At 45.8% G+C, this 22,143-nt stretch overlaps 2 protein-coding genes across 8 annotated transcripts in view; one reads left to right on the top strand and one right to left on the bottom strand.

Moving 5' to 3' along the window:
• Positions 1-314: 314 nt before the first annotated feature.
• EBNA1BP2 (EBNA1 binding protein 2) lies at positions 315-8,258 on the bottom strand. The gene is made up of 9 exons (XM_032301771.1): positions 7,997-8,258; positions 7,830-7,913; positions 7,459-7,628; positions 6,466-6,589; positions 4,937-5,026; positions 3,194-3,269; positions 2,667-2,760; positions 655-817; positions 315-548 (listed from the first exon to the last, which is right to left on the bottom strand). Exons 1-9 carry the CDS (start codon positions 8,060-8,062, stop codon positions 498-500), a joined length of 918 nt encoding a protein of 305 aa, XP_032157662.1. The 5' UTR covers positions 8,063-8,258; the 3' UTR covers positions 315-497.
• A 36-nt stretch (positions 8,259-8,294) lies between these two features.
• CFAP57 (cilia and flagella associated protein 57) overlaps positions 8,295-22,143 on the top strand; it is a 69,996-nt gene continuing 56,147 nt past the window's right edge. For 2 of the 7 annotated variants that reach the window (XM_032301767.1, XM_032301763.1), the window contains exons 1-6: positions 8,298-8,403; positions 8,639-8,811; positions 13,846-14,162; positions 15,502-15,788; positions 17,518-17,725; positions 19,504-19,656. In XM_032301767.1, coding sequence (XP_032157658.1) covers positions 8,655-8,811; positions 13,846-14,162; positions 15,502-15,788; positions 17,518-17,725; positions 19,504-19,656 — 1,122 coding nt within the window. In that variant the 5' untranslated portion in view covers positions 8,298-8,403; positions 8,639-8,654. Of the gene's footprint in view, positions 8,494-8,635; positions 8,812-13,845; positions 14,163-15,501; positions 15,789-17,517; positions 17,726-19,503; positions 19,657-22,143 lie in introns of those variants that run through there. The other 5 variants (XM_032301770.1, XM_032301769.1, XM_032301765.1 and 2 more) reach the window with 5 other exon arrangements.

The raw sequence follows: 22,143 nt of genomic DNA, 5'->3' as shown, positions 1-22,143 counted from the left end.
GACATGTGTCTAGGGAAAAATAAGGATCTACAAGGAAAATTAGGCACACAGAAAAAATACAAAGTAATAATTAACTCAAGGAAAACCCAAAAGCTGTACCACAAAAGAAATTTTATCCTAGTACATCTGGCTGACAATGAAGGTATTTAAACAGTCACAATGATATAACCACTGACTCCTGATTTATCTAAAATCATGATACAATTAATTAGGGTGAGGAAGGTCTAAGTTAAATCTTCATCTATCATAAAGGAACAGCAATTTGGACTCAAAACCTAAATAATCATCAATAAATAGCAATCTTACTTAATATGTAAAAGTAACTTTTCCACCTTTTATTACTGAGTTTTTAACCAAGATTCTATGTTTCTTTGAAAATTTTTTAGTTTATTGGAAAAACTTTTTACGAAAATATCCCAACAGAAGAAATACAACTGTCTGGTGAAATCCCAAGCCTGCAACCCCTTTTCTTGGTTCTTTGTGTATGAAGATGCTGTTCAGCGTGCTCTGCTCTTCATTTTCTCTCTTGTCCGTTTTCCAGGCCTCTTCTACAGAAAAAAAAATACCACAGGTGATCACACAGCAACTTGGCCTTCTGCCCTAAGAAAGGGAAGGGTGCAGGTAGGTATGGGATAGGACCCATGGCTCACTTACATTTGATCCTTTCTTCCCAGGTCTCTTGAGGCCCTTGCCATGAGCCGTCTTGGCCCGGAAGCTGGATACATCATCATAGCTCTCACGCGTGTTCCACTTGGAGCCTTTCTTCTTTCCACCAAAACCAAACTTCTGGTTTTTATACCGCCGCTTAGCGTTGGGCCTGGAAAAAAAGCAGGCTTACCGGTCACCCATGGCACTGCAAATCCTGATGATTCCCATGGCCCACCAATACCCTTATTTTCCGGTCTATAAGCAAAAGCTCTTAGATGTTACTGTTACCCAGAATCTCATCCCTGGCCCTACACCCTTAACTCTAAAAAGTCCCCAGGCAAGCCCATCTACTTATGGTTTTAACTACTGGAGCACGAAAACAAAACAAGATCCAAGAAAGGATCCACATGTATCTTGTGGCTCAACATTTATCTCTGGAAAGCTTCTTCTATTTTAACTAACTCTTGCTAGATCATTCTCAGATGTTTCTACTCCTTTCAAGGATAGTACATACAGTTAACATTCAAATGTAATATATTTTAAAAACTGGTCATCCCATAGGAAGCTCAAATTCAGCATATCCAAGATCACATGCCATCTCCCTTCCTAGCCTGGTTTCACCTCCTGTATATAAACACTGACTCAAGGATGGTGGTCCTCCCACCTATTCCAGCCTCCCAGGCTAGAAATCTGGGCACCAGCCTTGATTCTTCCCTCTTTCACTCTCTACGCCCAACACAATTACGGAGTGCTGCTAATTTAACTTCTTGAATATTTCAACCCGTTTTCTCTTCTCTGCCTTTTATCAGGTCATTATCATTGCTCTCTGGACTCTGTAGAAGCCCCCCAGTCAGCTCATTATCATTGCTCTCTGGACTCTGTAGAAGCCCCCCAGTCAGTTTCCCTGCCTCCCTCAGGTCCATCCTTTACACAAGTACCACTACAGTTTTTCAAACACATGACTATGACCCGCTCATTATTTTGAGTAAAGCCATCAAAGTCTCCCTCCCTGCCTACTGGATAAAACCCAAGTTTCGGAACAAGGCAAACATTGCATCTGTGACTCAGCCCCTCCAGCTACATCTCACCTCCCCGAGACTGCCCCACACTGCACTCCCCACAGTACCAGATGCTTGCTATTCCTCATACACAAACCTGCTGCTCTCAACTCTATGCTTCTGCTCATTTGCGTTCTTCATTCTTGAAGCTGAAACCTGTGTCTCTCCTATTCTTCTGGTTAATTCTTCTTGCTTATCCTTCAGACTAGGCTCAGGTAGGACCCTCCTCCAAAGAGCCATCCTCACACCCTGATCTCCAGACCAGGTCAGCTATTTCTAAAATGTGCTTCTGCACTATGTCTTAAATGCCTTTATCATGGCATTAATATATTCTAAAGAAATTATCATTTCCCCCAGGCCTGGTGTCCAGGGATGCATAAAAGTAAACTAAGAAGAAAATAATAATATCCACCATTAGACCTTTTAAATCTGCATAATGCTATGAGGGCATACTATTTTCTCATTTTCACAGATAAGGCAACTAATATTTAGGAAGGTCAAGTAACTTGCTCAAAGCCACCCAAAATGGCAAATTCTACACCCAAACCCTAGGTCTATACTCCAAACCATCGTACCGTGAGATGTGGAATCAACTTTTACTGAGTATTCACTTAAAATGTGCCACGTCCTTAGATCACCCTACTTCAGGGTTTTGTTGTTGTTGTTGTGTAGTTAATTATTTTTAAAGTAAGCTCTATGTCCAACGTGGGACTTAAAATCATGACCCCAAGATCAAGAGTCAAATGCTCTACTGATTGAGCCAGCCAAGCACCCCTAAGTCACCCTACTTTAACCTTCCAAGACTGATAGGGCTAAAAGGACCATCCCAAAGGCCCATACGCCTTGGCCACAGGCAGCACTGTGCTCTCTCAGCTCTGAGCCCACTCCTGGGGAGTTCCCCACTGTGCTCAGACTGCTTGCCCAGTACCCACCACAAAGCCGAAGCAAAACCCCTCATACCCCTTCTTCATCTGCTGGCCTTTTGCTCCTTCCTTCGTTCTCCGTGCAACAGGCTTCTGATCCCCCTCAAGGAAATCCAGTTTATCAGAAAAGCCTAGGGGTGAACAGGTACTTTGATCAGCACCAACACATTTTATTTTTTTGAAGATTTTATTTATTTATTTGACACAGAGAAAACAAGCATAGCACGGGGCGTAGCAAAGGGAGAGAAAGAAGCAGACTCCCCGCTGAGCAGGGAGCCCAATGCAGGGCTTGATCCAAGGACCCCAGGATCATGACCTAAGCAGCAGACCCTCAGCCGACTGAGCCACCCAGGCACTCCAGCACCAAAACATTTTAAGAAAAGCTGAAGCTTCCAAAGAAGGTTGTTACTTGCTAAATCAATTTTAAGAGGCACATTCTGCTCCCCATGCTGTCCCAAACTTTAGGTCCAACGGTTTGAAATCAATCAAGGCTTTACAGCAACAGGTGTTAAAATCAGCAGCTGCCCCCACTCTCCTGTATCCTTAGACGGGAGGTATACTGACCTTTCTGATATTTCTTAATGGCATTCATCATATGTGTTTTCTCTCGCTGCCTCTTCTGAAGAACCTCTGTTTGCACCTGGGACATGAACACAGGGCTGTCACACCCACTCCAGACCATCATCCCCGTGAGTGTCTCCATCGTCTTGGTAACAATGCTGTGCTACCATCCCCACTGAACTTTTACTGTGTGCCACAACTATGTTAAGGCTCTAAGTATATTCTTAGTTTATCTCCTCAACTACCCTGTGAAGTAGAAATTCCTATCACCCCCCCGAAAGTGAAGCACAGAGAGTAACTTGTGTGAGTCACACAGTGAGAAAGTGCACAGCTGAATTCACACCCCGAGTCTACACTCTTACCCCATTCCACAATCCTACCTACAAAACTAGGTCTAGTTTTACATCTAGATCTAGGCCTACATCCAATTCTCAGATTAAGTATCTAGCCCCTACTGTTAGTAAGCAAGAAAGTATCAACAGAAACAATCTGGCAAAAAAAAGAAAACTAGCCGTAAGGACAAAAGCAGAGGATTCCACTCGAAAGCAGGGTTTCTCAATATCAATTCTACTGATCACTTAGACAGGATCACTCTTTACTGGGCGGTGGACGGCCTGTCCTGGGCATTGTAGGACACCTAGCAGCTTCCCTGCTGTCTACCCACTAGATGCAAGTAGCACTCTCCCCAAGACATGACACCAAAGATGTCTCCAGGCGTTGCTAGATGTTCCCTGGTAAGGCAAAATTATCCCCAGTTGAGAACCACTGCCGTGACATTTCTTCGAATTACAAACGATGAGTTAATAGGCCCAAGTAAAAGTTGTCTTTGCCTTTGATCAGTTGGGTTCTGTTACTGCCAACTACCCAGGTCTTTGAGTTGACCTCAGCCGTCAACCACCAGATTGATACAATACATGCACAGCTGCCCTTCTGCAAAGAACAGGATGCTGATCTACTCTTACTCCTCGGAGGACCTGTCAATGACGTAACTCCAATATGGAGAGCAGCTCAGCACCCCAGACCATGAATGTTTATGCCCAAAATGTTGACAAAGTCTGAACACTCGCGCTGATCCTCCCCACACTCACTTCTTCCCACAACCCTGACTTTAACTCCTGTCATCTTCTTTCCTAAATGGCCATGAAATAAAGGAGAAAAACCAAGAAGGGTTTCCCTAGATTTTACGGTAGAACTCAGACATCCATTGGTCAAGCACACAGGAGCCATTTTTCTCCTCAATTGGATGACAATCAATAATATGGTTCTTTGAAAGGCTTTTCAGTTATCCAGACCAGTGATTCTCCAACGCTGGATGCATTTCAGAATCACATGAGAAGTATTTGGGGGATGGGAAGACAAAACACACAGATTCCCAGACATTCTGAAACCTAGAAATCTGTTTTGAAAGATTTCCCCCGGTGATTGTGCTGTGAGGTCAGGTTTGGACCCCACTGGTCTGGACCCACTCCTTCACTGCACAGATGTGCCAATGAAGCCCAGCAAAATGAATTATTTCCCAGCAGTGACCATGCCCCGCCACCACCACCCCCTGCCAACCGCTCATCCCTTGAGACCCTGGTATCAAGGAAAGATGGTGTTTATATCCAAGCACAGACGCCCTCTTTGAGGAGAGATAATCAACACAAGACGGAACACACACACACGGCACGGAACCAGATCTGACCCCGGCACCCCAGCCTGATGGATACTCGGCCTCATTCTAAGCCCGCACACTCTCCTTCTCACCTTCTTCCCGTATTTCCTAAGCGCCCGCAGTTGCTTTGCCTTTTCAGACTTCTCCATGGCCGCCTGTTTAGCCTGCAGCTTCTGTCGAATCTGAAACACAAAATGTTGTCAGCTTATGTTATTTGAGTCTGGCCCGACCACTATTTAAGGTGCACTGGAGTGGGACCAGATCTTCTCAGTTCTGCAAACTAGGGCTCAAAGGAAACTTGGACAAGAGGCCCAAAGGCTGAACACTTTGTCCAAGATACGAAAAGCATCAGCGGTAGAACCTGAAAGGGACCTTCCCAATCTCAGTGTGCTGTTTGTTCTGTTACGCAAAGCTGCCGGCTTGCATTCTGCCAGGAGAAACAAACTTCTCCCCAACACTACTGTCTGCAGACTCGTGAAACCAGCATGCAGCCTCAGTTCCCTTCTCCAATATATGAGATACATGTTAAAAACTCAAACCAGTATCCGGTACCCAGCCTCTTCCATCAGATCAGCCAGTTCAGTCAAAGGGTAAGCACTCGTCAGGATAAGTGTACAGAGATGTGTCTGAGCTCATCTCTAAATTAGCTTCCCCAAGTACCACTGAGACAAGAGTTCCCTAAAATCCAGAGACCCAAGTATTGGAAGAGATCTTGGATTAAATTCTGGCATTTCTCTTCCTCCCAAAGTTAAATGAGGGCCAAGTTCTGTCTAACTGGAAATTATATTACATCTGATATTAATTAGTCCCTCATGTTAGAGAACATCGAGGCCCAGAAAAAAAGGAACTGTTTACAAGTTATAGTCCCAGCCCGTGACAATGGCAGAACAAGAAGTGTGTTTATTCTACACACCATACCATGACCACACCAGCTAAGAAATGCAAAAGGCCATCTTTATCTCTGAAACCACAGTTCTTATAGTACTTCTCCTCCCCTTAAATGTTTAAATTAGGGGAAAAAAATCATCCTTATGTTTTTCTACTTGGCAGTGACTGGCATGAGTCTGAAGTAGACAGTTCTAGTAATTGTCCTCTGACAACCACTTCCCTATTATTGGGCTTAGTCTTTTTAAATGTAGTAGGAGGGGCACCTGGGTGGCTCAGTTGGTTGAACGTCTGCCTTCAGCTCAGGTCATGATGCCAGGGTTCTGGGATTGAGCCCTGCACCCGGCTCCCTGCTCCACAGGGAGTCTACTTCTCCCTCTGCCTTTCCACCTGGCTTGTGCTCTCTCTCCCTTGCGCACTCTCTCCGTCTTCCAAATAAATAAATAAATAAAATCTTAAAAAATTAAAAAATAAATAAATAAATGTTGTAAGAGATGAGGTGCCTGGGTGGCTCAGTCAATTAACTCTCAGCCTTCGGCTCAGGTCATGATCCCAGAGTGGGGAGCCTGCTTCTCCCTCTCCTTCTGCCTGCCGCTCCCCCTGCTTGTGCTCACTCTCTCTCCCTCCCTGTCAAATAAATAAATAAAATCTTGAAAAAAAAGTTACAAGAGATAAGTCAACTACCCACACTTAAGTATAAAGTCTTCGCTTTCCAGAGGAAACCTTTGTGTCTTACCTTCTGCATCTGTTGATCAGACTTGGCCATCTCTGCAAAATAGTCAGTGGGCCTCTTCGTAGGGACTTTGAGCTGATGGAGGCGGGGTAATACCGCCAACACTGCAGCCTGGGCCTGCCGGTAGCTGAGGATGGAGGACAGTGTGATATGGGACAAACTGGGCAATAAGCTAAGAGAGAGAGACCTTCTATTCCTTCTCACTTGCCTATCTGACAAGGATAACCTCAGAGTCATCCATGATCAGAAAAATTCTCAACATCTGACTTCCACCAGCAAGAACACACACACAAATGCAATAAAATCTCTTTTACTTGGTATCTAGGAGAAATTTAGCCCTTTTTAGAAGGGGAATTCTGCTAAAAAAAAAAAAAATTTCATTTAAAAGAGTGACCGCACTTGGGCCACCTGGGTGGCTCAGTGGGTTAAAGCCTCTGCCTTCAGCTCAGGTCATGACCTCAGGGTCCTGGGATGGAGCCCCGCATCGGCCTCTCTGCTCCGCAGAGAGCCTGCTTCCCCCTCTCTCTCTGCCTGCCTCTCTGCCTACTTGTGATCTCTCTCTCTCTCTGTCAAATAAATAAATAAACAAAAATTTAAAAAAAAGAAACAATGTGGTTTAAAAAAAATAAAAGTACCCATCAACTTACAAACTAGTATCAATTATGAATTCTTATGTAGTCACTGGAAAAAGTTCACATAAGAACCTACCAGAAGCAAGTTTTTGTTAAAATAACTGAAAGTACAAAGTAACTCTAAAACTAAATACTTCGAAATAAAATTTAAAAATAAACTGGACTTTGAATTATAACTGGTGGACCCAGCAGGCGCTTGTCTCAACCACGCACAATCTCCTTAGCTCTTTTGAATATTAAGAAGCCCTCTTTCTTACTCTCAGGCTTATGACAACGTCGGAGGAGTACAGGTACACTACTTCCCCCCCAGCCCCCTCCCTCTAGCACAGGGACCCATAATTCCCACACCTGAAAACAAACATACAAGCTCATCTCCCGCTGGAAGTCATCTTCTGGATCAACAGCTTTCTGATCCTTATTCTGAGGTGTTGACTGAGGTCCACTGACTTCCGGCACGGGACCCAGGGTCACATCAAGCCTTTCAACCCACTCCAGATCCCGCTTGAATTCAGCCAAACACTGCTTCAGGCCACTCTAGGAAATCCAGACACAGAGCCAGCATCAAGGACAGAGGCCAACGGACAAAGCCCTAACCCCCACAACCGGGTCGGGAATTGACCCTCCTGGCACTGCGCAGGCTGAGTCTTCTCTGGGACAAGAACTCCGCCTGAGAAGCACAACAGTGTCTCATGAGCATCCCGTGTCCCAGGACCCCGGCCAGGCGCCCAAGCTCACCACGTCGTTCACAGCCTTCTTCGGCCCCTCCAGCACGACATTGAGGCCTGGCTTCAGGAGTCCCCGGGAAAACGCATCCTGCAACTGCAGAGCACAGTGGGCAGTCAGCACCGGGGGAGTGAGGACCTTCTCCCGCACCCTGCCCCGCGAGCCCGGCTGTCACCTACCTCTCGGTCTGTGACCAGAGAATCATCAGAATCCGAGTCCGAACCTGACAGCGGGGGAGTGTCCATGTCCCAGCGAGTGCGCGCGTCCACGCTACTCTAACTCGCCGGATGGCCCGAGGCCCGCTCGGCCGACCAGTGGCGCCTCTAGCCGCGACTGCCTGTCCCCCACCCGGTACTCTCACAACGCGGCCCACGTGGACCAGAGCGGCACCAGCAACCACTGTTCTCCGCAGCTGCTGCTCTCTTCGACAGGGACTTCCGCTTCCGGCTGCAGAATCACACTTCCGGTTTGCCGTTGCTATAGGAACCACCCCGGCGTCTGAGAGAGACAGGATTGCTTGGGACCCGTAGGAGTTCTACCGCTGGATACACGAGTAGTCTGGTGATCCGGAGCGAAAGAGCGAAAGGTGGGAGCGCGTAGCTGGGGGTCGTCTGGAGAAGCAGGCGGCCAGGAGGAGCGAAGGAGAGGGAGAAGCAGGAGCCCGGGGCAAAAGGGCGTGAGGAGGGCGCTGGAGGGGCGGGGGGAGCGGAGGAGGGCTCCGGGGCGGGGTTGGAGGCGGGGACTTGGCGGGGCGGGGCCAGGGGCGGGACGGAGGGGCGGGGCGGGTCTCCGCCCTTACCAGCTCGCGGGATGTTCAGCAGAACTTTGCCGGGTACCATGTCGACCGTGGTGGCTCAGTCGCTGCATGTTTTTGGTCTTCGATCCCACGTGGCCAACAATATCTTCTTCTTCGATGAGCAGATCATTATATTTCCTTCAGGAAATCACTGTGTGAAATACAATGTGGACCAGAAGTGGCAAAAATTCATTCCAGGTAAAAACCCTTTCCATCCTGACACATACATTAACCGTAGGAGCCAGATATGACCCGATAAACCCAATGAGAGTACTGAAAGGAAAGGTTTTCGACCAACTTAAATATACGTGTTCAATCATATGAATCGAATGTCTCAAATATGTTTATCCATTCTAGTGTGGATGGACACTTGGGAAACAATAGTTTTTTGCTATTACAAAGCGTGCCACTGTAAAGTTTCTTCTTTTGTGCATGCTCCTCCGCTTGTGCAGATTCTGCAGGGCACGCAGCCAGGACTAAAATTACTGGGTAATGCGCTAGTACCAATTTACACTTCCACCAGGGGGCATGAGAGTCGCCATTCCTTCCTGGCCTCCAACCTTTGGCATTGTCCAACTTCCTAATTCTTTGCTAAGCTAGTGGTTGAGAAAGAGTATCTTGTTGTAGTTTTAGTGTGCATTTCTTTGCTACTAATGAGGATGAATCGCTTGTCACATGTTTATGGGCCATTCCTTTTAGTCTTGTGTGAATGTCCTGTTCGACTCTTCTACCCATCTCTCTCTCTCTTTTTGGTAATTTTCTTATTAATTTATGGGCACATTTTATATACTCTATAGAATTTCTCCCACTTTGGGGCTTGTGTTTTCTCCTTTTGTATGGTATCTTGATGAACAGAAATCCTTAGGGTTTTTTAATTTTTTTAATTTTTAAATTTTTTAAACAATTTCCTTTTTTTAAGATTTTATTTGTTTATTTAACAGAGAGAGATCACAAGTAGGCAGAGAGGCAGGCAGAGAGAGAGAGAGAGAGAGAGAGAAGCAGGCTCCCTGCTGAGCAGAGAGCCTGATGCAGGACTTGATTCCAGGACCCTGAGATCATGACCTGAACCAAAGGCAGAGAGAGGCTTAAACCACTGAGCCACCCACGCGCCCCAAAATTTTTAAATTTTTTAATTAGCATACAATGTATTATTTGCCCCAGGGTTACAGGTCTGTGAATAACCAGGTTTACACTTCACAGCACTCACCATAGCATATACCTTCCCCAATGTCCATCACCCAGCCACCCTCTCCCTAGCCCGCACCCGCCCCCCCCCCCAACCCTCAGTTTGTTTTGTGAGATTAAGAGTCTCTTATGGTTTGTCTCCCTCCCAATCCCATCTTGTTTCATTTATTCCTTTCCTACCCCCCAAACCCCCCACGTAGCCTCTCAACTTCCTCATATCAGGGAGATCATATGATAATTGTCTTTCTCTGATTGACTTAAGACATTCTTAGTTTTAATGAAGTAAAATTTATCAGCCTTTTTCTTGTGACTTGTTCAAGAATTCTTCCCTACCTCAAGATTATTAATATATATTATTACTATATCCCCCTATATTGTTCCTATACTTTTTCCTTTCACCTTTTAGGCTCTGAGTTAGGAGGGTGCTTAGTGCGTTAGGGGAATAGCAAGGAGGCCAGTGTGGCTGGAATGGAGTCAATGGAGGAGTAGGGAGGGGGAGGCCAGTTGGAGAAGTACTAGGGCTTTGTAGGTTAAAGGCTCTTACTCTGATAAAGTAGGAAGCCATGGGGGCCTTCTGAACAGAGTAACAGGATCTAACTTATGTCTCAATAGACTCTGTGGCTACTGTATAGAGAACAGATTTAAGGAGGGGCAAGGGAGGAAGCAGGAGACCAGGTAAGAGAAGACACTGGCTTGGAGTGGGGTGGTGGCAGGCAGTTGGGACAGTGATAGAAAAGACTGAAGAAAGGTCAGGTTTTGCGGAGAGTAGGGGGAGGTTATTTCTTGACATGCTGAGATTGGGATGCCCACTAGTGAGGCAATACGGATATTAAGTGAGCAGTTTGATTTGAGGTCTGGATACAAGGAAGAGAGGTCCAGGCTGGTGATAGAAATTTGAAGTTCATCCACACAGAGATGAAATATAAAATCATTCAAATGCCAGAGATCCTCTTAAGGGTGAAGATATTTATAAAACGGTAGAGTACCCTCTGGGACACTCCTACATTTAGTGCTGGGGAACTGAGGAAGAGGCAGCTGAAGAGTCTTTGAAGGAGTAACCAAAAAGATTGGAGGAGATCCATGCAAGAGGTGAAAATATTTCAAGGAGTCTGTCGTCGACTGGTTTAAAACAGCGCAAAAGCATTTTACAAGCTCTGCAATCAGCCAACATGTATCAAGCACCCGTTTGGTGTCAGGCACTGGTGATTGGGTGGGTGGGGGAGGGTGGGTGGTAGGAGGGGTGGGGGAGGGGTGGGTGGATGGATGGGTTGGGGAGGGGTGGGTGAATGGAGGGGTGGGTGGATGGATGAGCAAGAAAGCCAGGGCCCCTACCCTTTAGGGGCTCTCACTGTTGTTGTGCAGACAGGTATGTGTTCCAAGGAGCAGGACTTGGAAATAAGCAGGACAAATGCTATGCCAGGGATGGCCCTGGTGTGAGAGCACAAAAGGAAGGAGGGAGAAATTTTCCTTTGCCTCTTCCATGCAGTCTCATCCATGCTTCTACAGTTTCAGCTTCTCACATGACTCTTACCCCAAATCTGCATTTTCAGCCCAGCCCGTCCCTGAGCTTTGGAATCATACACAGCTCTTGGCTAGACCTCCTTACCTAAATGTCCTGCCGTGTGTAGCTCCCACACAGTATATCCAGAACTGAATTTATCCTTTCTTTTTTGCTCCCTCTCTTCCCTTAAGATCCTCCTTTGCCAGATTGTCAAATACATGATAAAGCTATGATTACAAAAATAATGTAGTGCTGGTATAAATATCCCAGAAACCCAGTGTATATATTTATATATGTAAATGAATTTGATTTATCATTAAGGTGGCATTAGGAATCTATGCTGCGGGCGCCTGGGTGGCTCAGTCAGTTAAGCATGTGCCTTTGGCTCAGGTCATGATGCTGGGGTCCTGGGATGGATCCCCGTATTGGGTTCCCTGCTCAGTGGGGAGCCTGCTTCTCCCTCTCCCTCTGCCAGCCGCTCTGCCCACTTACGCTCTCTCTTTCTCTTTCTCTCTCTCTCTCTCTCTCCCCCCTCTGTCAAATTTATAACATCTTTTAAAAAACTATTTTAAAAAAGGAATCTTTGCTGGGACAACTAGTGAGGTATTTGGAAAATGGGAATCAACTTAAATCCCTCACTTCATGTCTTTAACCATCCTGAACCCAAGATGAAGTAAAGACTTTAGGGTAAAAAAAAAAAAAAAAAGAAATCAGAAAAAAACTAGAACCAAATAAACATGAATAAAAACAAAATTCTTGGGGCACCTGGGTGGCTTAGTCAGTTAAGCGTCTGCCTTTGGCTCAAGTCATAATCCCAGGGTTCTGGGATGGAGTCCCGCATTGGGCTCTCTGCTCAGCTGGAAGCCTGCTTCTCCCTCTCCCTCTGCGTGCCACTCTGCCTACTTGTGCTCTCTCTCTTTCTCTCTCTGTCAAATAAACAAATAAATAAGTAAATCTTAAACATACACACACACACACACACACACACACACACACACACACACAATCCTTGGACAGGATGATTTTAGCAAAAAACAGTAGATGTCATCTTCACCGTGACCCCTAACTGTCCCCTACCTGTGTTCCTTCCCAGCTGTCTCCCCTACTTCCCGTCACCAGATGTCAGTCATTGCTCGTTTCTCCCCTTCCCGGGCCTCACCCAGGCAACCACTGGGTCTGACTTAGCATTTCTCTCATCACCTGTCCCAGCCTTCATATTGCTTGTCACTACCATTCCCTTTTTTAAATAATCTGCCCCCTTCCCTGGCTTCCCTTCCTTTAAGACTGTCTCTCACACAGTTGCCAGAGTGATCTTTCTATGACACACATCTGACCCTTCCAAAAATTTCTCTGTGGCATTTCATTTGCCTCTGTGATGAAGTTCAAACTCTCACACAAGGCTGCCAGTGACCTAAAACCTGGCTTTTTTGCTGAGGCGCAGTGACTCTCTGCAGCCCTTCCAGAGAGGTCCTACTGCTGGCCAGACTTGCCGCAGCTCGCAGCTCGTTGTAAAGCACAACAGAGGGAGCCCAGGGCATCAGGGTTAGCGCCTGTCCCCTGCCTCACTCACCCTCCCCACCCTGTGCTTGAATCCCGGCCGGCCGGCTTCTCCACACAGCGTGGGAGGCACAGAGGCTTGGGCTGCTAATACTTTTAGACACTCAAGAAAATGAATATAATAATAATAAATCCAATCTGCATTACATTCTTCTTTATACCAATGTCATCATAAAATGCAATTTTTTTTTACCATTTTATTTTTTAGACCATTTTATTAATTGTTACCATTAATGGAAGAAGGGATCCATGAACATCATAACATGGGCCATTTCATCTCCCAGATAAAGTTTTTGGCACTTCACCTTTGCCTCAGCCTCTGCTTTCTAGACCACAACTTCTATTCTTGTGCCTGGTACCTCATGGTTGCAAGACGACTGCTCTATCTCCAGATGGCACCGACATGTTCCAGGAAAATTAGGGGTAGAATGCATCCATCTCTGGTTTTTGAGAATGCACAAGCTTTGCCATAAAGCCAGTCCAGCAGATTTCTGTGGCTGTCTCACGGTCAGAACATCACATAGATGACCTAACTGCGAGAGAGCCTGGGGACCCCAGTATTTGGCCTCTCTGCCTCAAAAGTAGAGGAATATTGAGGGCTGGTGGCTCTGAGCATCAAGGCCCACTCATTTCCACCCCTCTAGATCCACCTTTGGCTTCCCCTGGCTCCAACCACACCCCACTGTTCTTAGTTCTCCACCATCTGTACCCTTTCTCACATCCACACCTTTGCTTTTCCTGCCACCTGCCCCACCTGGTCCTCCTGGCATCCTTCCATAACTTCTCCTTCTACCTCAGCCTCAGTCAGGTACCCATCCTCATCATTTCCTAATACCCCATAGTGGTACCAAGGAGCTACAGGGATTGACAGGTACTCTTTCTGTGCCTTTCTCCCATGTTGCAAACCCACCACCACTGTGCTTGGCTCATGTCGAGTCATGGCGAAAGCACCATGTGCCCTCATTATCCGCCTTTACCTCTGTTCACAGGCTCAGACAAGAGTCAGGGCATGCTGGCCTTGTCCATCAGTCCCAATCGGCGATATCTTGCTATCTCCGAGACTGTGCAAGAAAAACCCATCATCACCATTTATGAACTGTCATCCATCCCTTGTCGGAAGCGCAAAATCCTTAACAATTTTGACTTCCCTGTTCAGAGGTTTATTAGCATGGCTTTTTCTCCAGACTCCAAATACCTGTTGACTCAGACATCACCTCCAGAGTCAAACCTTGTCTATTGGCTGTGGGAAAAACAGAAAGTAATGGCTATGATTAGAACCGACTCTCAAAACAATGCTGCCTACCAGGTACCTTCCCGCATAACAAGTACCGTGCAGGTTATGAAAAATAGTATAAGCTTCATGGAATGCTGTGTGCGAGCAACAGTGCTGATTTCATTTGCACTTCTAAATTTAGTCTCTCAAAAACCACATGTGGTCTGTATGATTATTATCGTCCTTTTATATATGAGAGGACTGAGGCTCCTAGAGGTTAAGCATCTCACCTAAGATCACACAGGTAATGGGGTGGTGGGGACTGGAGTCCCTGTCTGCAGTGCCTGTCTTCTTTTCTGTGGCCCAGAACTGCTTTCCCAGTTTGGGCGCCGAGATGGATTGAGAACTCACTTTGTCTTGCTGGTCCTGGCCTCTTCCGGCAGTAGGAAGATTTTAAGAATGTAATGCAAAGTGGTAGACCTTGAGGAACATGTCCATGAAATTGCAGTTACATGGGGAGTGGAACTTGCCATCGTAGTTTGAGGGTAAAACGAAGAGGACCCTTGCGAAAGCTGATTGATTGCTTAGGCAAGGGGTCCCAAGGAGGTTTTATCTTGGTGCAGTCACCCCAGGGTAGGATCTGGTACTCAGCTTTACAATTCAGGAACTCAGATCTGCTCATGTTCAGAGATATGAGCCAGTCAGTGTCTCAGGAATGGACTGCATTATTCTCACGAGAGGCTGATGGCAACCCCAGCATGTGACGACGAGAATGCTCCCATCATTTACCTGGTGCAGTTCCTCCCTAACGACAGAGAACTTGGGAGGTGAAATGAGTAATCAGAGGTTACTTGGTGACCAAAGGCAAGAGAGCTGGAGGATTAGTTCATCTAGGCCTTGGTGAGGTCAGGCCCAGCCTCTCTAAACAGAGTAGAGCACATCCTTTAGAATGTAGATTCTAGATACGCTAGATTCAGTGAACATTTATGGGATGCCCACTATGAACCCAGCCCTGGGAATACAGGGTTGAAGAAATTACAGCCCATCAGATGTAGTAGGAGTGCAGGTTGACTGCTATTATAATACATCCCATTTGGTGGGAGAATGCATAGCTGTTGCTGACATGGTCCCTTTCCCCCTGGGCAGGGCACGTAAACCCACCAGAGCCCCCCTTTTCCAGCTGAGGCTTTGTTCCATTTTTGTCAAGACCTGCTTATCTACTTTTTGGCCTTGGTAAATGATCTCTCTAGGTTTCCTAGTTTAAGATGCTGGGCTCTACAAATATGATGAAACTGGGCTCTTGTCAAATATGGTATCAAAACTTACCATGATTTCGTGATGTTTAAAGGCTACTCTGGGCTACCGGAAATAAATATTCATGAAATGAGAAGTAATTCCATCAAAGTAAGTTTGATCCTTTCCCATTTTACAGGTAAGCTTCAATCCCCAGGATAACACTCAGGTTTGTGTCACCGGAAATGGGATGTTTAAGCTCCTCCGTTTTGCTGAGGGAACCCTGAAGCAAACCAATTTTCAGAGGGGAGAGTCCCATAACTATCTAGCCCATGCCTGGGTGTCTGAGGACAAGATCATCGTTGGCACCGATACAGGCAGGCTCTTCCTCTTTGAATCTGGAGATCAACGCTGGGAGACAAGTATAATGGTCAAGGAGACCTCCAGTGAAACCAAGAACCTGGAGAAAATCCAGGAATCCGAGAGGTAATGGTGCCCCTCTGGGCTGGTGCTCTTGTGAAAATATGCTCGTCATCCTAATAGCCTTACACCAAAAATAGCTTTCTTTCAAAGTTACTCAGAACCCCCTCCCACCTTAAAATCAACTCTTTTCATCTTCCCTCTGCCTTTCTCATGTTCGTCTGTATTCATGCACAAATTTAACAGTTACGACCACAGCCTAGCTACAATTCTTTTTATTTTTATACCTACTCTCATTTTATAACCATTTCAGATGATTAGTCTTCAAAACCACAGATTTTCAAACAGACATTTTCTAGTAGCTACCTAATTTTCTGATTCAATTCAGTAACTGGCCACTAAGTCCTTGCAGTATGCAAGGCACCTTGCTCTGTGCTAGGGACATGGGTACTCAAGGACCTCACAATCTGAAAGGAGCCAGCAGACCCACAAAGAAGTACAGGGAGTTTGTTGGTAAATCCGACAAAAGCATATGGAGTAAAGCAGGGGCTCAGGTCAACTTTACCTTTACAACAGCCAATAATAGTCATATCTCAAACATATTAGAATGTACCATTGCATGTACTAGTCACTGTGTTAAGCACTCTGTGACTTTGTATATTCTCATTTGAGGCTTACCCTACATAGTGCATACTATTATCATGCCCATTTTATAAAGGACAAGGAGGCTCAAACAGAGCCTCAGAGATCATAATACATAAACCCCAAGATCATAATACTGTCTGCCCGGCTCTGGAAACTAAGTCCTCCAGCACATGACATATGATAAAGTCTTCTCCCCATGTAACTTTCAGTCCACCATCCCCCTCATACATGACCTCTCCTTTTTCTGTCATGATTTTATTAAGAGCTTCCTAATAAGTCCACCTACCCTCCAGTTTGCCATGTTCCTAATCCTGCTGTGGTCTGGTGCTCTAAGAATAAAGCCCAGACTCCTGAACCTGGCCCACGCGTCTCCCTGCTGCTCGGACCCATCTTTACACCCGGAGCATGCACTCCTCCTGCCTCTATCTACCACGCATGTCTCATGCACTCTTGCTTCCGGGCTTGGTCATATGTAGTTCCCCCTACCCCCGTCCTCCAGACCCATTCACACCCTGACGTACTCCTGTCCGTTCCTCAGATCAGCTGGGAGTTCTCAGTCTCTGCTCGTCTCAGGTTGCGCGCATCTCTGCTGTAAATGACCTCAGAAAATCCTCGCTACTTGCCAACTGGCTGCTCGCATCCCACCCAGCTGTTCCCTAATGGTCCTTAGGAGTTGTCCCCTAGACTCTACGCTTCTGAGGGCAGGAACTATGTGCCCCCTTACTTACCATTGTTTCACAGAGTTGTTAACACCGTATAATTCCAATAAGTGTTTGTTACGTGGATGGAAGGAGGGAGAGAGGGAGAAAGTGGAACCCTGGATTCAAATCTCAGCCCTTCCACTCATTAGTTGTGTATCCTAGAAAACTCTCTGAACCACTTTTTCCTAAAAAGGAGGATAATAGTGGATGGAACGACTGTATAATAATAGTGACCACACAGGCTGGATGAGACTACCGAATAAACGGGCAACCGTCCAATCTTTGGAGTTTGTGTAACAGTGTGAGGACAAAGGGTAGCATTTAGGTTATGGGACTCACAATGGGTGATTCCTCCCACACCCAAAGACAGCCCTCCCTTCTCATCCCTAGCTGAACTCGCCTCGTTGGCATCGTCTCTGTCAACCTTATATGCTATTTTCTTTTTCTAGCCTCATTGAATTTCCAACCATCAGCTCCCCGGCCCCTTCCTACGAACAGGTCATGTTGGCCAGGAGCCTCAGCCAGCTGACCATGCCCCAGGTGTTCGCCATTGCAGCTTATTCAAAGGGATTTGCCTGTTCCGCTGGTCCAGGCAGAGTTTTACTGTTTGAGAAGATGGAGGAGAAGGATTTTTACCGGGAGAGCAGGGAAATCCGGGTAAGGAGGGAAGGAAGAGCAGAACTGGGGTTCTCCTGGCACCTGTTCTCCTTGAGCAGAGCACGGACAGGGATTTTGCCGGGAGGAAAGGGCTATAGTGCTGAGTGGAAATGGGGACTTGAGCCATTAGTCCCTGTTGGTAGTTTTAGGATGGGGTGCACAGAGTGGGGTTTTAAATTGGGAGGATCTGGATTTGAATTCTGGAAGAGAACTTTGGCAAGTTATATTTTCTCTTTGAAGCTTAGTGTTGCAATAAAAATCGTATTATGATAGATACTGATATTTAACGTCTGGCACACAGGAAGCGTTCAGTAAATGTTTATGGAATAAGTGATACAAACCGCTATCGAGAGAGATCGTCTGTGCTTGGGGAAGATCCAGGAAGGCTCTGGGTGTCTGGTGGGAATCTCTGGAGAGGGGTCCTTGAGGAAGGATAACAAGTGACGGGAGGGAACAGTTTGGGAATTGCAGGTGGAAGGAACAGGTGAGTCATAGGCACCATGGACAGCAAGCAGGTGGTGTGTCTGGGAGATGCTGTGCTTCCCGGTGGAGAGGAACTGAATCACTCGAAAGGAAAAGATGGGAGCTGAGGCTGGTGAAAGATCTCGAATGCCAGCCGAAGGAGTGTGTGTGATTCAGCAGAAGCATTACACTTAGGAAAACCAATCCTCCTGGGGCGTGTAGTGGGGGGTGGGGGCACTTGGAGGCACTGGATGTGCTGTGGCTACAGACACACTGAAGGAGACAGCCTTGATTCTGACCTTATTGGCAGAGAGACTTGAGACGAGCTGCTGACTCCAGCAAAACCTCTGTTTCTTCCCTGAGAAAGTAGCCCATCCCTGGTGGGGTTACCAAAAGGAGGAAGCAACACCTGTGAAATGATGTGACCAGTACTTGGTGCTCCTCAGATGATACCTATTACCACTGCCATGCCTCGGAATCCGTGAAGAGGCTGTGTTAGTCCAGCCAAGCAGTAGTGAGGTCTAGTCACAGCAGTGAATAGCAGGGAAAGTGGGAGGGAGAAGAGCCTTTGTGCAGGTTAAGCCTGTAGAACTTTCCCTGAGTGGACGTGAGCAGGACCTTGAGCAGGACTGAGCAGGAGCCTCTGGCTCTGGTGAGAAGGAAATTTCTACGGTTGATGAGGACACTCAATAAATGATATAGTAGAAACAAGTGAGAACTCAGTGGGAGGTAAGGATGTGGAGACACTATGTGCAAGCCAACCTTTCAAGGAGTTTGTTAGCAGACAAAAAGCAATGGCAGGGGAAAAGGAAATCTAATGTTACAATGTCTACTTGGCAACTCCCGGCCCTCTCAGGGACTGCTGGCTGGGCTGCTGTGTGACCCTCTTGTCCTTTCTCTGCCCTGTCACCTGCCCCACATGGAAGAGGAGCCGTCACCTTCCCCTCTGCTGCCCTGAGATGCACAAAGTGTGCCCGATGAGGTGACACCCACACTGGGCTTCCGACAGATGGGCAAGGGTGGGATTTAAACAAACACTTGTTTTCAGAGGCGATCTCAAACTGAGATGTAGAGAGATCATTTTCATACATGCTGCTGTCCCTTAGTCAGCCAGTCATCATGTAAGGGTGAATACGAACCCCACAGAAACCGAAGTGACTGAGGCCCTCTCTTCTCCACATCTGAGGAGGGTCCTGGGAAGCATGCTGGTCTGGGAGTCTGGGAGCTAAAAGTATCTGAGAGAACACTGGAAGTCCAAGGGTACACTGATTGACGATGTGGGAACATTCCTAACAGTTGTCTTGCATCTTGGGCAGATTCCTGTGGACCCACAGAGCAATGAGCCAAGTCAGTCTGACAAGCAGGACATCCTCTGCCTGTGCTTCAGTCCCTCAGAGGAAACCCTGGTTGCCAGCACCAGCAAGAACCAACTCTACAGCATCACCATGTCCCTGACAGAGATCAGCAAGGTGAGTCTTCCCCAGCAACGCTTCCCTCCAGCCCAAGGACTGGTTACCATGTGGGCAGCTTTTATTTATTTTTTTTTAATATTTTATTTATTTATTTGTCAGAGAGAGAGAGAGAGCACAGGCAGAGTGGCAGGCAGAGTCAGAGGGAGAGGCAGGCTCCCTGCGGAGCAAGGACCCCGATGTGGGACTCGATCCCAGGACGCTGGGATCATGACCTGAGCCGAAGGCAGCTGCTTAACCAACTGAGCCACCCAGGCGTCCCTGTGGGCAGCTTTTAATCCAGATTTGCTGAGCCTGGCTCATTCAGCCTCTTCATAAGAGCAAAAGAAACTCTAATCTTAAGATTTCGCTGTAGACATACTCCACTCTCAGTGGGATTGTGATTGCTTGCAGCCTTCTTGGAGGACACGTTGGAGTTGTCTGTCAGGTTTAAATTATACATCTCCTTTAACCCTGTGGATGCACTTAAGAGAATTCAAGGTACTCCTATAGCTGCTCATGGACACAAAGATGTACATATATAAAGAAGTTTATTTTTCCTTTTTTGGCTTTAAATAACAAAGAAAGCTAGCATAAAGACACTGCAGACATTGCAACAAAAAAGTACTGTTAAAGATAAAGAAAATCACTCTGAACTACCAAAAGGTTCACTTCACTGAGAAGATAATTTTAAAACTGTATGTACCTGATAGCATGCACTCAAAATACATAAAGCAAAATTTGACAGAACAACAAGGAAAATAGACCATCTACAATCAGAGTAGGAGATTTTAACCTATCTTTCTCAGCAATGGTGTTTTTTCTTAAATAATAGTTTTATTGAGTGTTGGTATTTATTCACATGCTATACAATTCACTTATTTAAAGTGTACAATTCAGTGGTCTTGAGTATATTTACAGTCATGCAGCCATTACCAGAGTCAATTTTAGAGCATTGTCATTGCTTCTGGTTCTTTTTTGCTTGTCCCTGTGGATTTGAAGTACCATCTGAAGTCACTCCCTTAGCCTAGTACAGATTGCTCCCGCCTACCTTCTTTTTGTTTTTATTGGCAAATATATTTCCATGCACCCAACAAAGCATAAAATATGTATTTTTTCATATAGTGGCTTTTCCACTAAAGTTAAAGAAGAGTGGGGATAAAATATGTGTTTATATTACCTTTTATAATGACATGCTACCTTTACTGGTGGTGTATTTTTTGATGGATTCAAACTACTCTCTGGAGTCACTTCTTTTCAACGTGAAGAATCTCCTTTAGTATTTCATATAAGGCAAGTCTGCAAGCAGTAAACTCTTTTAGTGCTTGTTGGGGATGTTTTTATTTCCCTTTCATTTTTAAGACATAGCTTTGCCCGATATAGAATTCTTGATAGTTTTTCCTTTGAGTACTTTGGATGTGTTATTCTACTCCCTTTTGGCTTCTATTATTTTTGCTGGGAAATCTGCTGTTATCTTGTTGGAATTCCCTTGTAACTGATCAATCATTTTGATCTTGGTGCTTTCAAGGTTTTTTGCTTTTTGTTTTTCTTCAGTTTTTGAAATTTTTACTATCATATGTCTATGGATCTCTTTGTGTTTATCTTTCTTGGAGTTCATTCAGCTTCCTGGATGTGTACATTAATATTTTTCAATAAGTTTGGGAAGTTTTCAGCCATTACTTATTCAAATATTTCTCTGCTCCTTTCTCTTTCTCCTCCCCTCTGGTATTCCCATTGTACATATGTTGGTGTGTTTAATGGTGTTCCACATTGACCTGCAGTTCAGTTCATTTTTCTTCATTCTTTTTTCTGTTTTTCAGATTGTGTAATCTTTATTGATCTGTCTTTAACCTCACTAGTTCTTTCTTCTGCTAGTTCAGATCTCTTTTGAGTCCCTCTAGTGGATTTTTCACTCCTGTTAATTGTATTTTTCACCCCCAGATTTTTTTTCTTTCTTTTGATAGAGAGAGAGAGCATATACACAAGCAGAGGTGGGGTGTGAGCAAAGGGAGAGGGAGAGAATCTTAAGGAGGCTCCATGCCCAAAGTGGAGCCTGATGTAGGGCTCAATCTCACAACCCTGAGATCATAACCTAAACTGAAATCAAGAGTCAAAAGCTTAACTGACCTGAGCCACCAAGGCACCCCCATGAATTTCTTTTTTTTTTTTTTAAGATTTTATTTATTTATTTATTTGACAGAGAGAAATCACAAGTAGTCGGAGAGGCAGGCAGAGAGAGAGAGAGAGGGAAGCAGGCTCCCCGCTGAGCAGAGAGCCCAATGCCGGACTCGATCCCAGGACCCCGAGATCATGACCTGAGCCGAAGGCAGCGGCTTAACCCACTGAGCTACCCAGGCGCCCCTGAATTTCTATTTTTTTATTAGTTTTATTTTATTTTATTTTTTAATTAACATATAATGTATTATTTGCCCCAGGGGTACAGGTCTGTGAATTGTCAGGCTTACACACTTCACAGCACTCACCATAGCATATACCCTCCCCAATGTC

This window comes from Mustela erminea, chromosome 10, assembly GCF_009829155.1.
Source record: "Mustela erminea isolate mMusErm1 chromosome 10, mMusErm1.Pri, whole genome shotgun sequence".
NCBI classification, from domain to species: domain Eukaryota; kingdom Metazoa; phylum Chordata; class Mammalia; order Carnivora; family Mustelidae; genus Mustela; species Mustela erminea.
Note: the sequence above shows the minus strand (reverse complement) of the source record. Positions and strands in the feature narration are given on the sequence as shown.